The 16,771-nt window shown below is 44.1% G+C and overlaps 2 protein-coding genes across 6 annotated transcripts in view; one reads left to right on the top strand and one right to left on the bottom strand.

Moving 5' to 3' along the window:
* LOC131316657 (agamous-like MADS-box protein MADS1) overlaps window positions 1-3,923 on the bottom strand; it is a 33,381-nt gene extending 29,458 nt beyond the window's left edge. The window contains exons 1-2 of one of the 5 annotated variants that reach the window (XM_058346091.1): window positions 3,607-3,923; window positions 2,821-3,062 (exon numbers count right to left, since the gene is read on the bottom strand). In XM_058346091.1, the coding sequence (XP_058202074.1) occupies window positions 2,821-3,053 (233 nt within the window). In that variant the 5' untranslated portion in view covers window positions 3,054-3,062; window positions 3,607-3,923. The remainder of the gene's footprint in view (window positions 1-2,820; window positions 3,063-3,606) is intronic. The other 4 variants (XM_058346094.1, XM_058346093.1, XM_058346092.1 and 1 more) reach the window with 4 other exon arrangements.
* A 5,099-nt stretch (window positions 3,924-9,022) lies between these two features.
* On the top strand, window positions 9,023-9,790 carry LOC131317386 (uncharacterized). Its single transcript, XM_058346942.1, has 2 exons — window positions 9,023-9,547; window positions 9,653-9,790. The coding sequence occupies exons 1-2, from the start codon at window positions 9,023-9,025 to the stop codon at window positions 9,788-9,790; spliced, it is 663 nt and encodes a 220-aa protein (XP_058202925.1).
* Window positions 9,791-16,771: the final 6,981 nt, after the last annotated feature.

The following is a 16,771-nucleotide window of genomic DNA, read 5'->3' as shown; positions in this document are numbered from 1 at the left end:
TCCTACAAAGGAAAAAGTAAGAGAATCCACAATGCTATAATAAAAAATAAAAGGTTTTTAAAGTTACAATGTTAGTGCAAAATATAATCAATACTATAATCAAACTTAACAACCGCTTTAAAAATAATCAAATTTTGTACTTTGGATAATCAAAATTGACAACTTGTTGACAATAACTAAATTTAAAAGACCCTACATATTCTCGATCAAATACACCCATCATTATACAAAAATGTTCTATCTCTCTTTCCTTTTCCTCTCTCTCTCTCTCTCTCTCTCTCTCTCTCTCTCTCTCTCTCTCTCTCTCTCTCTCTTTCTTTTCGAACAATATTTTCAAAATTTTTTTTTTTACCAAAAATAGTTATTTTCCAAAAAAAAAAGTTTCAAAAACTATTTTCTATTTCTAGTAAATAGTTTTTATTGGTTTCAAAACTAATTTTAGAAAAAACTATTTTCTACTATTCAAAGTTTTTAGTTTTTTGTAGTTTGAAAATATGATAAATTTTGATTATCTAATTTTGATTATCTAATTTTGATTATGTCATTGAAGACATCTATATTGCTAACTTTAGCAATCTCTTAAATGAATAATCAAAAGCTGATGTGGCAACTTTTGATTATCAATTTTTTATTATAGCATTATAAATACCCTAACCCAGGAAGAGTAAAAAACTGCACACGAGTATGTTTAAGCTATAGAGCACCATATACCTTAAGATTATGGAGTTAATGAAGGAATATAAATCTTACTGATTCCATTGGCATTGGATTGAAATCGGTTTCTTGACACATTCAGGGCTAGGTTAATGTACATTTGAGGTTGTGGATCGACACAAAAACTTAAACTAATACGAGTGTTCAACTCGTATTTCAAAAATTGTGTTGACTTACCCAAGTTCAACCCATATTCGTTTCGTTTAATTTCTGTTTTGCTATTTTTTTTCAACAAATATTTTTGCCGATAAAAAATAAACGTAGTTATGATGTTTTTTCTTTAGATGCCGTCATACTGTTAATCCATTTAGTCTTTGTAATTTATTTTCAAAAATTAATAAATTTCATTTTCTGGTCATCAAACAAAAAATGTTAGCTTGTCGTGTTTGAAATTTTCATCCCTACTCTTATTTTAGCAGCATAGTTTAGGAGATAATTGAAATAGCTAGTCTGATGTTTTTAACCTACAAGCGATTTTCTTTATTTTCAAAGATTTCCTAGGAAACGAATATCGAAAACCTTGAACCAAACTAAATCTGAAGCCAGTGTTATAGACATTCTAAAAACTTCAACCAAAAGCCCTAAGTATATAGTATCCTTTTTTTTATCATCAAAAGAAATGAAATTTCAGGCTAAGTTAGATCATTTGATGGAACTGATGACGACATTCTCAGACCTGTCCTTTTGTTTGCATTGTGATGTTCACAACTCTCGTGCTACTATTAAGGAAGGGTCAACATACGAAGCAAAATGGCGAATGAGAGATTGACAGCTTGTGCCAGAGAGAGAGAGAGAGAGAGAGAGAGAGAGAGAGAGCAAGCGAATTACGTTTAACAGAAATGGAGGATGGAGGATGGGTAGGAGGCTGATCTCACAGTTCTGCATATATTTCTAAATCTCTACTTCTATTTCTATCACAGATCTATTAACCTACAGAACTATGAGAACTAAAAAACCGGGGCAGATAAAAAAAAATAACGGAGGGAAAAACCCTAAAGCTTATAGAAGGAAAAGAACAAAAGGGAAAGAAAAAGGTGAATAAATCTTTGTTGATGGAAACCCCAAAAAATCTTAGCAACACAGAGAAAATGATCAAATTTTTAGCCTAAAATCAGCCGCACAAAGTTCCATTGGCAACAGATCTATGTTTCTAGCAAATGAAGAACTACAAAAGAAAGGGGAAAGTAATTCCTAAAGATCGATCATAGGAAGAAAAAGTAAAAATGACTTCAACTTTGTTTAGGAAAACCCAAATCAATAAAGAGCAAACTTAGTCATTCCCCCACCGAAATTCTATCACATAATTAAACTGGAATTCCTGGCAAGAAACAAAGATTAAGTCCTTCACCCGATCCGTTTAGTATAAAAATAAAATATATATTTTTAATTTTGAACAACAAAGGTAGATTTTATTAATCATTGAAAACAAATTAGAAAGATTAAAAGACCCAATGTACGATGCATCACTACAGAGCATGAGCAACCCGACAAAGGAGACAACCACCCTCCAACGATCATATGCTCGCCAGACCCAAAAACAAACAATCAGATTACCAAAAACAAAAGGCTCCATAGAAGAAATTAAACTACTACTACTACAACTAGAGAAGCTGAAAAGACCTAAGACCTTGTTCGTTTTGAGTTTTAAGGGAGGTTTTTTAGAGTAATGAGTGAAGAGAGAAAAATAGAGAAAATTTATTGGACATCGTGCGCGGAAGTTTGGGACTCCCAAACGAACAAGCCCTAAAAGACTATGATGAACCAAAAAACACAGATCAGTCCTAAATCCATTTAGTACAAAAATAAAACAAACAACCATAACATTGTGCCTAATTTTTCACAAAAAATTAATTAAACACTTTCAAAATCTTTTGAGTCTAAATGAAGAAACAAAAATAGCGTAAATATACTTTCAGCAACAATTAAAGTTTCTTTTATTTTTTATCCAAATCAATCAGAGATTATAAGCCACAGAAAGCCTTCACAGAAGAAACAAAACAAGAACAACAACAGATAGAGAAGCTGAAAAGCTGAAAGACCTTGGAAAAACCGAAGATGAACCAATAAAAATAACTTTTCTAATTAATGGATTTAAACAAAATATACCTGTTGTTGGCATACTCATAAAGCCGGCCGCGGTTGGAGAAGACAATCAGAGCTACCTCAGCATCACAAAGAACTGACAATTCATAGGCTTTCTTAAGCAATCCATTGCGGCGTTTACAGAAGGTCACCTGGCGATTGGTTGTGTTTTCGATCCGCTTTATTTCAATTTTTCCCCTACCTTTTTTCCTCCGGGGTGAGAGAGAGCCCTCCATTGATTCCCCTGGAAAAACCATGGTTCCAATCTGACCGGAAATAGAAAAAAAAAAAAGGAAGGGAAAGAACAAACATAACCAATTAAGCAAAAAGGCCATGTCCGAGGAGAAATTAAGGGGAATTTTTAGACATTCTTCAAAATCCACAATTTTTGTGATCTAACCTTATTCCTTTGTTTGATCGCTGAGAAATCATGGGTAAAGAACATCAAGTCAAGAACTTAGAACTTGCAATGTCCAGTCCAACATAACAGAAAAATGTGGAAAACTCAAAATTCCAGTTAATTATTTTCCTCCAACTTCTTATTTTGCAGATAACCAAAAGAATAAGATAATAAAGTGAAAATGAAAATCAATGATACTTCTTCAAACCATAACCTTTTGTTTATAGTTTTCAAAAAAAAATTATGATAGCCCTTTGTTGATCTCTGCGAAACCATGGTAAAGTAAAATAAAATACAGAAGTCTGCATCTTACAAAATCTATCCCCAACCAAGCAAGTTATTTTATGTGAAAGAATAGAGAGAAGCCTTTTTAGTGATTCAGATCGTGTAGTGATTCTTTGTTCACTAACCTGTTTCTCCTTTGATTTCTTTCTTTTCACCTTCTACAAACCTCTGAGGGAGAGAGAGAGAGGGAGAGAGAGAGAGAGAAAATGGAAGAGATGGGTATTATATAAAGTGAACTACAACTAATCCGTCAACGAGCTAATCAATCTCGTGTTAATTTATGCAAAATTATTTATGGGTACGTACTCTCTTTCACAAAAGTGTTATAAATCTCTGTTAGTTGGTATTAAAGAAGTGAAGAAACAAAAGCTAAAGAGGGAAATCACTCATTCGATTCACACCATGCATTTTCCCCTCTTTTACTCTTTTGTGACTAATGGGGGAGTTGGATTGGACCAGAGAGAGAGGGAAGAAAATGACCTCTGAAAGTGATTTTTATTGGGGGCCGAATGGAACGTTGGACAAGGCTGTACTTAATATTTCATCTTCTTAAAAATGAGAGGAACATTAGAGAGGATTCCTTTCCCTATGAGCTGGTTTGGCTAGCCACCAAATGGTTGAGGTCTCCAGCAGCCAAGGCAAATGGGCTATGCAAAAAATAAAAAAAAAATTTAATACAAAACAAAAAAGAAACAGACACAGCTTCTTCTTCAGCGCCACCACCATCTTTGGCACCTCCATAGCAACCAACACCTGACATACCCACCTCTCTCTCTCTCTCTGCTCACAAATCAACAAACCCAAAGAGAAAATTAAAAACTAGTTCAGCACATACACACACATATTGCATATACTTATATACATATATATATATATATATATATATATATATAGTCCGGATCCAATGAGGGATCCCTCACGGTGCTACAGTGCGGGACTCCCCTTTCCCGATCTAATTGTGACGATCCAAGCTGCTCAAAGTGATCAGAACGTGATTTTAAGGGTACTCGCGAGAAATCAACAAAAAAAATGATCGGGAAGGGCTTGATCCGAACAGTTTTTAATTGAACGGTTCAGTAAAAAACTGCTCGGATCAAGCCCTTCCCGATCATTTTTTTTGCTGATATCTTGCGAGTACCCTTAAAATCACGTTCTGCACACTTTGAGCGGCTCGGATCGTCGCAATTCGATCGGGAAAGGAAAAAACTGATTGATTCAAATTATGGGTGTTAAAATTCCCTAGACCTAGCCACTTAGTTTAAATAGTTTTAAAACTTGTTGTTTATCGCACATCTTCTCCATTTCAAACTACTCCTAAAGTTGGCCGTCTCAAGGCTGCGAATTTTACTTCTACAAATTCAATCAAGTTGTGATGATATTCCCGTGGGTACGATATCCATACTTTCAGTTTATTATGCTTCAACGGACGAAGCACACTGCTATAAAAATAAGGACTATCACACTGCTACAAAAGCAGGGACCAAACTGCCACACAGCTACAAAAGCAAAGACGAAAACAAATACTGCAAAGTTCAGGGAGCAAACTATAACAAAACAAATGTGAGGGATTGAAGTGCAAAATGCTAGAGGCTGGATAAACGCAAGTGTAGGAGGTAATCCTGAACAAGCGTAATTAGTACCCAAGCACGTGGAACAAGGGACCACAGGCTAAATGAAACGGATCAAACCGCCGATGAGAGCGGTGGTCCGCAATAAGGACCGATGATATGACAGATCATTGGTCCAAGCATTCTGCTCGGTAGTGAGAAGGCTGAACAGAGGACGGACTTTTGTAAATGCAACCTTAAGTGATAAGGTAGAACAAATAATCTAGAAGGTTTCAGTATAGTTGTACTCTGTAAAAGAATAGGTTCCCATGAATAGTGGATCTACATGGATATCCTAATGAAAGTAGGATGTTTGGCTAGCCAAGGAAAGGAGTCCTAAAGGGACCCTAAAAGGGGACTTGATATGGGAATGAGAATCAAGAATAACCCGAATTTCCTATACGAGATAGGAAACCTAGGACAACAAGGATGCTTGGGCAGCAAGCATCCGCGTATCTATAAATACAACGTAAACCTAAAGGCAAAAGGTACGCAATACGTTGCAATTATTTGTATTTTCCTACTGATAAATAAGGTTTTCTCCAGTACACTAACTCAGGCATCGGAGGGCCTTTGCTGCCGAGAGGCAAAGGTGTGCTCACCTCTATCTGTTTTGCAGATTAGGGTTCCGACGATAAACTAGGGTTCCGGTCAAGTGGCACGAGTAGCCGTTGCATCCAACATACTATTACTAGCACCATCAGTTTTTGTCCACTTTCAATTGACACCGTCTGTGGAAACGAAAGAGTTCCCTTTGAAAAATGACCATGGTGGGAGAAGATCCAAAGACACCACTCGACCCATAGAACCTGCTAGATGGAGGGGGGACAAATCCTCGTTAGACGCTCCGAGAAAGCCCGAGGTAGGACACAGGAAGAAGACAACAAGCAAGGGGAACCCTCTGACCGTCCCCGATAGTTCTAAGAATAAGGAAGGAAGGACGGCTACAGGGTCCACACGGAGAGAGAAATCTCGCCGTGCGGAGGAGTCTATTGCACACTCGAAAATTGTGTACTACAGTGATGATATCCTCGATAAGAAAAGGTAGGAAATAGAGTAGTTTGCACGAAATTCGAGAGATAGAGCGGATCCGGGAAAATCTCAAAGACTCCGGACTTTCACGGAGAACCTCTAAGGAAAATGGACGAGCTCTGGTAAAATACAAGAAGAATTCTTCACGAGGAAGAAGAAGCAGGAGTAAGAGTCATACTCCAATGCAGAAAAGAGCTTCTTCACAAAAATGGAGGAGCAAAAGCAAAAGCCGTACCCCAGAGCGGCGAAGGGCTTCTTCACGAAAAAGAAGGAGCAGGAGCCGTAGCCGTAGCCCCACCCCCAAGGAAGGAAGGGCTAGGAAGCACCATAAGGAAATGTACGAGCAACCTGACTCCGATTGGGAGAAGAATGGGGCTCGTGATACTAGAAGGCTTGAGGACGAGACCGTGACCCCTCGGAAGGCAACATGGAAAACTCTAAGCAACATGGCTGCCTCCCTCTTCGCGAGAAGGTTTGCAGGAAGCGAGGTTGCCGAGCAGGGTGAGGCACAGCGCGTTCATTTTATACGAAACAAGTCCGGATCCCATGGTTCACATACAACATTTCCAACAAGCCAAGTTCATGCACGAAGGGGACGACACCATTATGTGCAAGATGTTCCCATCGAGTCTGGGGAAGGTAGCTTTGTCCTGGTTCCATAAGTTGAACCCGCACTCCGTATGAGGATGGAAGCAGTTAGCCGAAGAATTTATTGCTCGATTTTTAATGAGCAGAAGAGCACTAAAAACTTTTGAGAGCCTTTCTATAATGAAGCAGGGAGAGAATGAGCCGATCAGGGACTATGCAAAGAAGTACTAGGAAACTTTCAACGAGATTGAAAGTTGCAGTGATGAGTATGCAGTAGCTACGTTCAAAATTGGATTGCCTGTTCAGGGAGAGTTGTGCCGGTTGTTAAACATGAGTCCGGTGGATACGTTAGCAAAATTGATGGAGCGAATCGAACAACTTGCCAGAATGGAGGATGACATACTCCGGGAGGAAGAAAAGTTATAGCCGAATAGGCAAAGGGGCCCACTAGAAAGGTAGACAAATCGGAACCCAAGACCTACAGGGAAAGAAAGGAGTATGCGCAGACTAAGAAAGAGCCGTATAAGGAGAGGTAAGCTCCTGATCCTAAGTCTTTCTTTTCAATAACAACGGTCTTGAAAAAATCGATTTATAGGATTATTTATTGAATAAAGAATCGCCCATACTTTAAGTGGTCCCTAAGGTTGGAGGGAGACAAGGATGCTAAGCGAGCTACAAGTTAGCACTGTAGCTACCATAAAGATTGGGGCACATGACCGAGGACTACGAGATGTTCAAGCAACACCTTAACAATCTGGTGGCTCAAAGATACCTCAAAGAGTTCATCCAAGAAGGACCCAAAGAGAATGGGAGAGCAATGGAGTTGGATTACGAACAAAATCCAAAGGGTATGATCCATATGATACACGGATTGGCCATATCTTATACGAGAAATGAGGTGAGGCTGCTCTAGAGGCAAGTTAAGCATGACCAGCATGTCATGCATCTAGAAAAGAAAAGAGGACGTGACGATGAAGTATGCGACGAGGGCATAGTCTTCACGGACAAGGACCTAGGAGTAGTCCAGATGCCGCACAATGACGCTTTAGTCATAACCCTACGAATTGGGGAGTATGACATTGAGAGAATCTTGGTGGACTCAGGAAGTTGTACGAAAGTTTTGTACTATGATGCATCCAAGAAGTTGGGACAGACACAGACGGATCTAGAACAGTCAATAACCCCTTTGTTCGGGTTTAGTGCAGGAGCAGTATGCCCATTGGGGAAAGTGACGTTACATGTTCGGGCAGGCATGGTGGTGCTGCGAACCGACTTTTCTGGTAGTGGATGTACCGTCCTCCTATAACGTGATTATAGGGAGAATATGGTTGCACAAGATGAGGGTAGTATCTTCCACTTACCACCAGATGGTTAAGTTCTCAGGGTCAAATGTGATTGAAAAGATCAGAGGCAACCAAAAGGTGGCACAACAGTGTCTTATCTCCATTATCAAAAAGGCCCCGAAGGCCCATCATGTTTATACAGTGGAAGTTCCAGGTCAACTAACCATCGAGGATGTCAGAGGAAACCCAACCGGTAAAGTGGTTGAAGGTTTAAAGACAGTATAGATCTACGAGACTGATCCGGATAGATATTTTCTAATTGAGGAATCACTGGGAATAGATGAGGAAGCCGAGATGGTAGGGTTCCTAAAGGAGCACGTAGATGTGTTTGCATGGATCCCTGAAGAAATGCCCGGGGTAGACGTAAACGTGATTTGTCACCACTTGAACGTGCATCCCCAACACAAGCCCGTGATTCAGAAAAAGAGGAGATCGGCCATGTAGCATGTGGACGCTATCATTGAGGAGGTCGACTAATTATTGGAAGCCAAAGCTATACAAGAGGTTTACTACCCAGAGTGGTTGTCCAACACGGTAGTTGTGAAAAAGAAGAATGGGAAGTGGCATGTCTGTGTGGACTTCACGGATTTGAACAAGGCATGCCTTAAAGACAGTTTACCTCTCACAAGAATAGACCAGTTGGTCAATGCAACTGCAGGGTATGGATGGATGAGTTTCCTTGACACATATCTAGGATATCATCAAATTGCCATGTTTGGATCCGATCAAGAGAAGACTTCCTTCATTACACTGCAGGGGTTGTACTTTTATAGTGTTATGCCTTCTAGGTTAAGGAATGCAAGAGCAACATACCAGAAATTTGCAGCAATTATGTTCAAGAAGTTGCTCGGCAAAACCATATATGGAGGTATACATAGATGACATGGTAGTGAAAAGTAGAGAAAAACGGGGGCACATAGCGGATTTGAAGGAAGCCTTCGGGATCCTAAGGAATTACAAACTGAAACTCAATGCCTCGAAGTGTGCATTCGGGGAAGGTTTTGGGCCACCATGTGACTATAAGGGGGATAGAGGCAAATCTTGATCAAATAACGGCCTTGCAAAGGCTGCAGAGTCTCAGGATGACGAAGGAGGTCCAAAGGCTAACTGGGATGGCAGCAGCCCTCAACAGATTCATCAGCCGGTTAAGCAACAACGGCAGACCCTTCTTTCAATTATTGAAGAAGAGGGAGGGGTATGAATGGGGAGCAAAATGTGAGCAGGCTTTCCAAGACCTAAAGAAGTACTTGGCAGTGGCACCACTTTTGTCAACCCCAGAACCGGGTGAATCTTTGATTTTATATTTAGCGGTTTCTGAACATGCAGTAAGTGCAGTGTTATTAAGGAATAAAGGACCCAAACAAATCCAAGTTTACTGCGTGAGCAAGACGTTGGTGGACGTGGAAATGAGATATTTGCCCCTCAAGAAACTGATCCTGGCACTGAGGATGGCGATGTGGAAGTTGCCGCATTACTTCCAGAGTCACAAGATAGTGGTATACATAGAGTTCCCGTTGAAATCACTGCTATGAAAAGCAAATTTCTCGATAAAAATATCGACGTGGTTGGTAGAACTGAGTCAGTACGATATTGACTATCAGCTATGCACTACGATCAAAGGACAAGTGTTGGCCAACTTTATAGCAGAATTCTCTCCTGCAGTGGCTCCCCAGCCTCCTACGAGAAACGGGCAGGCACTTGGGCTTCCTGCCGAGAAAAACAAAGCACTAGCAGAATAGGATCCCCTAGAATGGAAGTTAGATCTCAGAGGAGGATACAGATCTAGGGTTAGGGAAAAATGGCATACCTGTTTCGGTTAGAGTCCTTTTGTATTTATAGATCTTGGTTTGCTTGGCCTCCAAGCTAGCGCGTGGAGGTCACGCTCGGGTAACCGCCTCGGGTGACATCATAGATGACGCACCGGATAAGGCGGTTACGGAGCACATGGCCAGTTCAGCCCTTCGCGAGGATTCTTCTCGATGATGTGTCTCATTAAGCGCAGGAGGCTTGCTCGGGAGCCCTCGGTACTGTGTTTCGGGGGTCGGTATGGAGCCCTCGTTGGTATATCTCCGGGGTTGGTACGGAGCCCTCGGGTGCCGTCGGTAATATGTCTCCAGGCTCGATACAGAGCCCTCGGTAATATGCTTCCGGGGTCGGTACCGAGCCCTCGGTGGTATGTCTCCGGAGTTGGTACGGAGCCCTCGGGTGCTGTCGGTAATATGTCTCCGGGGTCGGTACAGAGCCCTCAGTAATATGCTTCTGGGGTCGGTATGGAGCTCGGTAATATGCTTCTAGGGTAGGTACGGAGCTTGGTGGTATGTCTTCGGAGTCAGTACGGAGCCCCATTTATTCGGGCCACTACAATAGCCCCTCAACTTCTCTCAACCTCTTATTGGTTTGGGAGGAGTTGACGAGTAATATGGCCGAATGTTTTAATGTGTACGAAGCCCCAGAGAGATGTCTCGAGCCTCATACCCGTTGTTCATTGGTTCTTGGGTTCGATTTACGGAAACCGAGGCACGAATGAAGCACGGAAGGGTTTCGTAGGTTCGTGGGCTCGGCTTCGGGAAACCTAGGCATAAAGGAGGCACGGAAGGGTTCCGTCGGTTTGTGGGCTCGGCTTCGGGAAACAAAGGCACGAAAGAGGCACGGAAGGGTTCCGTAGGTTTGTGGGCTCGGCTTCGAGGAACAAAGTCACGACGGAGGCACAGAAGGGTTCCGTGGGTTTGTGGGCTCGACTTTGGAAAACCAAGGCACCAAGGAGGCAAGGAAGGGTTCCGTTGATTCGTGAGCTCGGCTTCGGGAAACCTAGGCAGGAAGGAGGCACGGAAGGGTTCCGTCGGTTCGTGGGCTCGGCTTCGGGAAACCAAGGCACGAAGGAGGCACGGAAGGGTTCCGTCGGTTCGTGGGCTCGGCTTCGAAAAACCTTGGCACGAAGGAGGCACGGAAGGGTTCCGTTAGTTCGTGGGCTCGGCTTCGGGAAGCCTAGGCAGGAAGGAGGCACGGAAGGGTTCCGTCGGTTCGTGGGCTCGGCTTCGGGAAACCTAGGCACGAAGGAGGCACGGAAGGGTTCCGTCGGTTCGTGGGCTCGGTTTCGGGAAACCAAGGCACGAAGGAGGCACGGAAGGGTTCCGTCGGTTCGTGGGCTCGACTTCGGAAAACCAAGGCACGAAGGAGGCACGGAAGGGTTCCGTCGGTTCGTGGGCTCGGCTTTGGGAAACCAAGGCACGAAGGAGGCACGGAAGGGTTCCGTCGGTTCGTGGGCTCAGCTTTGGGAAACCTAGGCATGAAGGAGGCACGAAAATGTTCCGTCGGTTCGTGGGCTAGGCTTCGGGAAACCTAGGCACGAAGGAGGCACGGAAGGGTTCCGTCGGTTCGTGGGCTCGGCTTCGGGAAACCGAGGCACGAAGGAGGCAAGGAAGGGTTCCGTCGGTTCGTGGGCTCGGCTTCGGCAAACCTAGGCACGAAGGAGGCACGGAAGGGGTCCGTCGGTTCGTGGGCTCGGCTTCGGGAAAACTAGGCACGAAGGAGGTACAGAAGGGTTCCGTCGCCTTTTTCTTTTGGGTGAGAGACGAACTGGCTCTTTGCTCGAGCATTTTTTAGCCATTTGCGATACCCTTTGGCTTGGAATTCCAAGAGGCCATCATCCTCGTTGGCAGCCTTTGTGAAACTGGGGGTGGGCTCGCGGCGGCCCTTCCCGATCCGGACTAAGTGGGTGGAGGAGGTGGAGACGCTTTCGGTATCAAGCCTCTCGAAGGCAGATTCCCGCGGGGTCCTCTGGGGTTAGGGGAACAAGAACGTTCCTTGCGCCCTGCACCCTTTTCGTTGCAGCCCTCCTCCGGTGGTTCAAGGCGGTCTTTAGTCGAGGGGCTAGATCGATGCTCCTGCAGATGGCCTCTGCAATTGTGAGGAGGGCTGTGATGACTTCTTCGTCTGCCATGGCCCTCGGAGGACTGAGATGGAGAGATCTGGAGGAGATGTTTGATCTCAGCCAACTTGTCCCTGACGTGCTTGTCGCGCTCCATGACCGTTGTTAGGTCGTCGATCTTCCGCTCTAGGTGGCGGATGTAGGTGTGGAGTTCGGTGGTAGCCCCTACGTCCTGCGTCGAGGTTCCGGTTCCCTGGGCGCCGGCTCTGCTAGAGTCCAGGTTGTGGTCTCCGAGAGGACCGAGCCCAAGGGTGGTTTTGCTGAGATGAGGGTCTTTGACTTCCACCATAACTGGTTCAGGAAGCTTGAACGGAGCTCTTGGAAGGGAAAGAGATGAATGACTAAGAAGGTGGCTATGTCCCCAGCAGAGTCGCCAATTGTAGGGGTTCGATTTGACGGGACCTTGACCTGAGGTAGTATTCCTCTTCCGTTGCTCCGTTCACCCGCCTCTGAACCTGCAACAAGTCACTAGGGCTAGGATAGCCCAGTGACCCTCCGACGATCAAGTTAGATCTCAGAGGAGGATACAGATCTAGGGTTAGGGAAAGATGGCATACCTCTTTCGGTTAGAGTCCTTTTGTATTTATAGATCTTGGTTTGCTTGGCCTCCAAGCTAGCGCGTGGAGGTCACGCTCGGGTAACCGCCTCGGGTGACATCATAGATGACGCACCGGATAAGGCGGTTACGAAGCACATGGCCAGGTCAGCCCTTCGCGAGGATTCTTCTAGATGATGTGTCTCATTAAGCGCATGAGGCTTGCTCGGGAGCCCTCGGTACTGTGTTTCGGGGGTCGGTATGGAGCCCTCGTTGGTATGTCTCCGGGGTTGGTACGGAGCCCTCGGGTGCCGTCGGTAATATGTCTCCAGGCTCGGTACAGAGCCCTCCGTAATATGCTTCCTGGGTCGGTATGGAGCTCGGTAATATGCTTCCAGGGTCGGTACAGAGCTCGGTGGTATGTCTTCGGAGTCAGTACGGAGCCCCATTTATTCGAGCCACTACAGAAGTTGTTCGTGGACGATTCAGCGTGTAATATTGGATCAAGGATTGGGGTTGTGCTCTTTCCTCCTGAAGGAGTAAGACTGGAGCTATCTGTTCGGCTGGGCTTCAATGCGTCCAACAACGTGGCGGAATATGAAGCACTCTTAGCAGGCCTAAGGAGTGCAAAGACTCTAAAGGTAAGGAGGATAAGGGTATACTGTGATTCACAGTTTGTAGTGAATCAATTGTCCGGGGAATATGATCGAGGTCTAGAATGAAAAGATGATAGCTTAAGTGGAGGCCGCCAAGGATCTACTTGATACTTTCGAGAAGGTTTATATTGAGCAGATAAGTTCTGGGCAGAATACCCATGCAGATTCACTGGCTTGGTTGGTCGCAACTGTTCCAACCGAGTTTAAGAGAAGGGTGGTGGTAGACTACCTTAGTGAGCCTAGCATTGGAAGTAATGTAGAGATGGTCTTGGATGTGAACCAAGGACCAAGTTGGATAGATCCAATTGTGTAGCTCCTACGAGATGGGACACTCCCCTCTGACAGGAAGGAGGCTCATAAGATAAAGACAAAATCCGTGCAGTTTTGGCTGTGCCCAGAGGAAAAGTTGTATAGAAAGTCCTTCACGGGTCCTTATTTGCTTTGTGTGCACTCCGAAATGGTACAAAAATTTCTCCACAAAATTCACGAGAGGATGTGTGGAAGTCATGCAAGGGGTAGGTTCATTGCCCACCGAGCAATAAACCATGGTTATAGGTGGCCGCACATGCAAGAGGATGCAAAGATGTATGTGAAAATTTGTGAGAAGTGTCAGAAGTTCTCACCCATGATCCGAACACCAGCCAAAGATCTGGTGCCTTTAATAAGTCCTTGGCCATTTGCACAATGGGGACTGAACATCGTGGGTCCACTCCATAAGGTAACTGGGAATAGAAAATTCCTCTTGGTGGCCACGGACTATTTCACGAAGTGGATTGAGGCAGAGAAAATTGGTCAAGATTACGAAACCTATGGTGGAAAGGTTTATCTACAAAAGAATAATCACAAGATTTGGGGTCCCCTATTTTCTGATCACAGATAATGGGGCACAATTTCAGAAAAAATTTCAAAGCTTTCTGTTCCCAGTATGGGATAAGGAACTATTACTCCACCCCAGCCTACCCTCAAACTCATGGGCAGGTAGAAGCATCAAACAAAATAATTCTTGATGGGATCAACAAAAGGTTGGATTAAAAGAAGGGCAAATGGCCTGACGAGAGTTACCACTGGTCCTGTGGGCCACCGAACAACACCTAGAAGGTCTACGGGAGAGCCTCCCTATGCATTGGCATATGGAATAGAGGCTGTTATACCACTCGAGGTTGGTTTGCCAACGAATAGGACTGCATTGGTTGAAAGTGGGGGTAATGACAAGGCCCTGGAGATTGAGTTGGATCTTGCCGAGGAACGAAGGGAGCGACCTTGGTACATTTGGCCTCTTATCAAGAGTAGTTCATGAAGAGCTATAATAAACATGTACACCATGAGAGTTCGATGTCGGAGACCTGGTGCTATGAAAGGTGCTCGGGAACACCAAAGTGAAGAACGAGGGCAAGTTGGGGTCCAATTGGGAAGACCCGTATCGAGTAACAGAGATTGTGGGCATAGGGGCTTATTGGTTGGCAGACTTGGATGGGAACCCAGTGCCAAGGCCCTGGAATGTCCACAATTTGAGGATGTTCTTTGTTTAAAAGACTTCAGTTTATCTTCATTTTGTTTTAGGATGCATATCGTGAATATGTGGGAATTATGAATGCAATTCCCTTATTTTTTTTATATAGCTGCAAGGGGTACGTGTAACGCCCCCTTGAATTCAGAATTATGAATCGAATTCTACTTTGGCAATGGATTATGAATTTTTAGAAATTTTTAATTTTTTCTTTCTCCGCCGCGGTTCTCTTTTTTCCTATTTACATACGAATACGGAGTTAAAACTCGCTACCATTCTTTCTCCCTTCGTATTGGGGAGTAGAGAATGGGCACGTGTACTCTAGCGCGTACGAACAAATGCATGAATTGGCTAAGTACGAAAAGCTTAGAAGTGTATGAGTAAACGCATGATTTCAATAAGTACAAAACACTTAGAGGCGTATGAGGAAACGCATAAATTTGTCTAAGTATGAAAAACTTAGAAGTGTGCGAGTAAATGAACTTGTAAGGTTGGCTAGGTATGAAAAACCTAGATGCACGATCTGATGGGTATGATAACCTTAGGTGCACGGGAACGTTAAGTCCATGGGTTTGCTAAGTCTGAAATACTTAGGAACATACGAGCAAACGCTCAACCTGTCTACCATATGAAACGTTTAAAGTTTGTCTAAAACATTTGGATGCATGTGTATGTGTGCACCAATTTATTGAACAACTTAGGTGTATGCACAAACATATGTTTTTGGTATGAGAACCAAAAATATTTGTCAAGTACGATAAAATTAACTATATACGGTGAATCTGGGAAGTTGAAATAACGGATAGCAAATTGATAGCAACCACGCATGCGAGTTTCCCAGGCCACGAAGGGCCTACCAAACTAGCTAAAGCCACGAAGGGCCACCAAACAAAGTTGAATGCCACGAGGGGCTCAAAAAACTTGTATTTGGGAATGTACCAGTGCCACGTAGGGCATAAACTACGATCACACAGAACCTACAAATTACTTAAGTATTGTTCCAAGAGTTAGGATGAAAGATGTTTTCTTACCTATCCTCCTTGGGTCAGGTCTTGAACGGCAACAGGAGTGGCCTGGACGGTGTTGACCTCTATTGCAGTGCTTTCAACATTGTTACCACCACGGGCTTCCTAGTGGCTAAGGTTGGAAACATCTTCCCCTCCTTGAACGGCACCAGTAGCTGTCTGCTCGGAGACTTTGACATTCAGTCTTACATCCAGGTTGCCCTCCTCTTTGACAAACTCATCTTCAGGGATAACCATCGTGCTTGCTCAATCGTTCTCGGCCTAGGGAGGGGACGTCTCAGAAACACCAGCCTTTGTTAAGCATGCGGCCTTAGCAGCCACCTAAATCTCATCTGTAGCACTGGCATCTGGGCTTTGTAACTCTCTATTGCGACGTTGATACCTCCATCATGGCCTTGTTGATAAGCAGTCTTAGACTCGACCTTACTTGTCTCAAGTTCAGTGAGCGCTTGGTTGATGCTATCCTCAGTTCCTTCCAACCTAGTCTTCAGGTCCTCGACATCAATGCAAGCCTAGTTCCATTCCCTCTAAAGCCAGGTGATGGATCGCTACAATTTTGTGTTTTCACTAGCGAGCTTTGCACGTTCAGGCTTCACTTGGTGCAGCGTTTGGGATAGGGCAACCATCTTTTGCATCGCCTAAGGTTTGAAACACATATAAACTCAGTTACAAAATGTTGGATACGAGTAACTACGCAGGTAGAAAATGAGGAAAGGTACCTTAATGTTGTGAACCGCAAAGGATCAGAAGAGCTAATCTGGGGTGTTACCCATCTTCGTTTGTAAATCCCTAGGAAGGAGCAACGTCTGAGACAAGGCTAGGGCGGTCTCCTCAGACTCGGCACTATCTTTGCTACTCAAAGGATGATTCCCTTATACGAGTTGAGGAGCCCAGATGGAGGACGAAGGTGTTGGAATCCGAAGTGGGGGATTTTCAACAGATGTTGGGTCCAGACCTTGGCGTTTGTCAAGGTGGCTGGCAGCAATCTCTTCTGGAGAAAAGCCTGGAGGAGTGTCAAATTGAACAATGGCCGTGGCCTTGAGAAACTCCACGGCCTTGGGAGGCGCTA

The sequence above is a fragment of the Rhododendron vialii genome, chromosome 2a, assembly GCF_030253575.1.
Source record: "Rhododendron vialii isolate Sample 1 chromosome 2a, ASM3025357v1".
NCBI classification, from domain to species: domain Eukaryota; kingdom Viridiplantae; phylum Streptophyta; class Magnoliopsida; order Ericales; family Ericaceae; genus Rhododendron; species Rhododendron vialii.
This window is presented reverse-complemented; position numbering and strand designations above follow the sequence as displayed.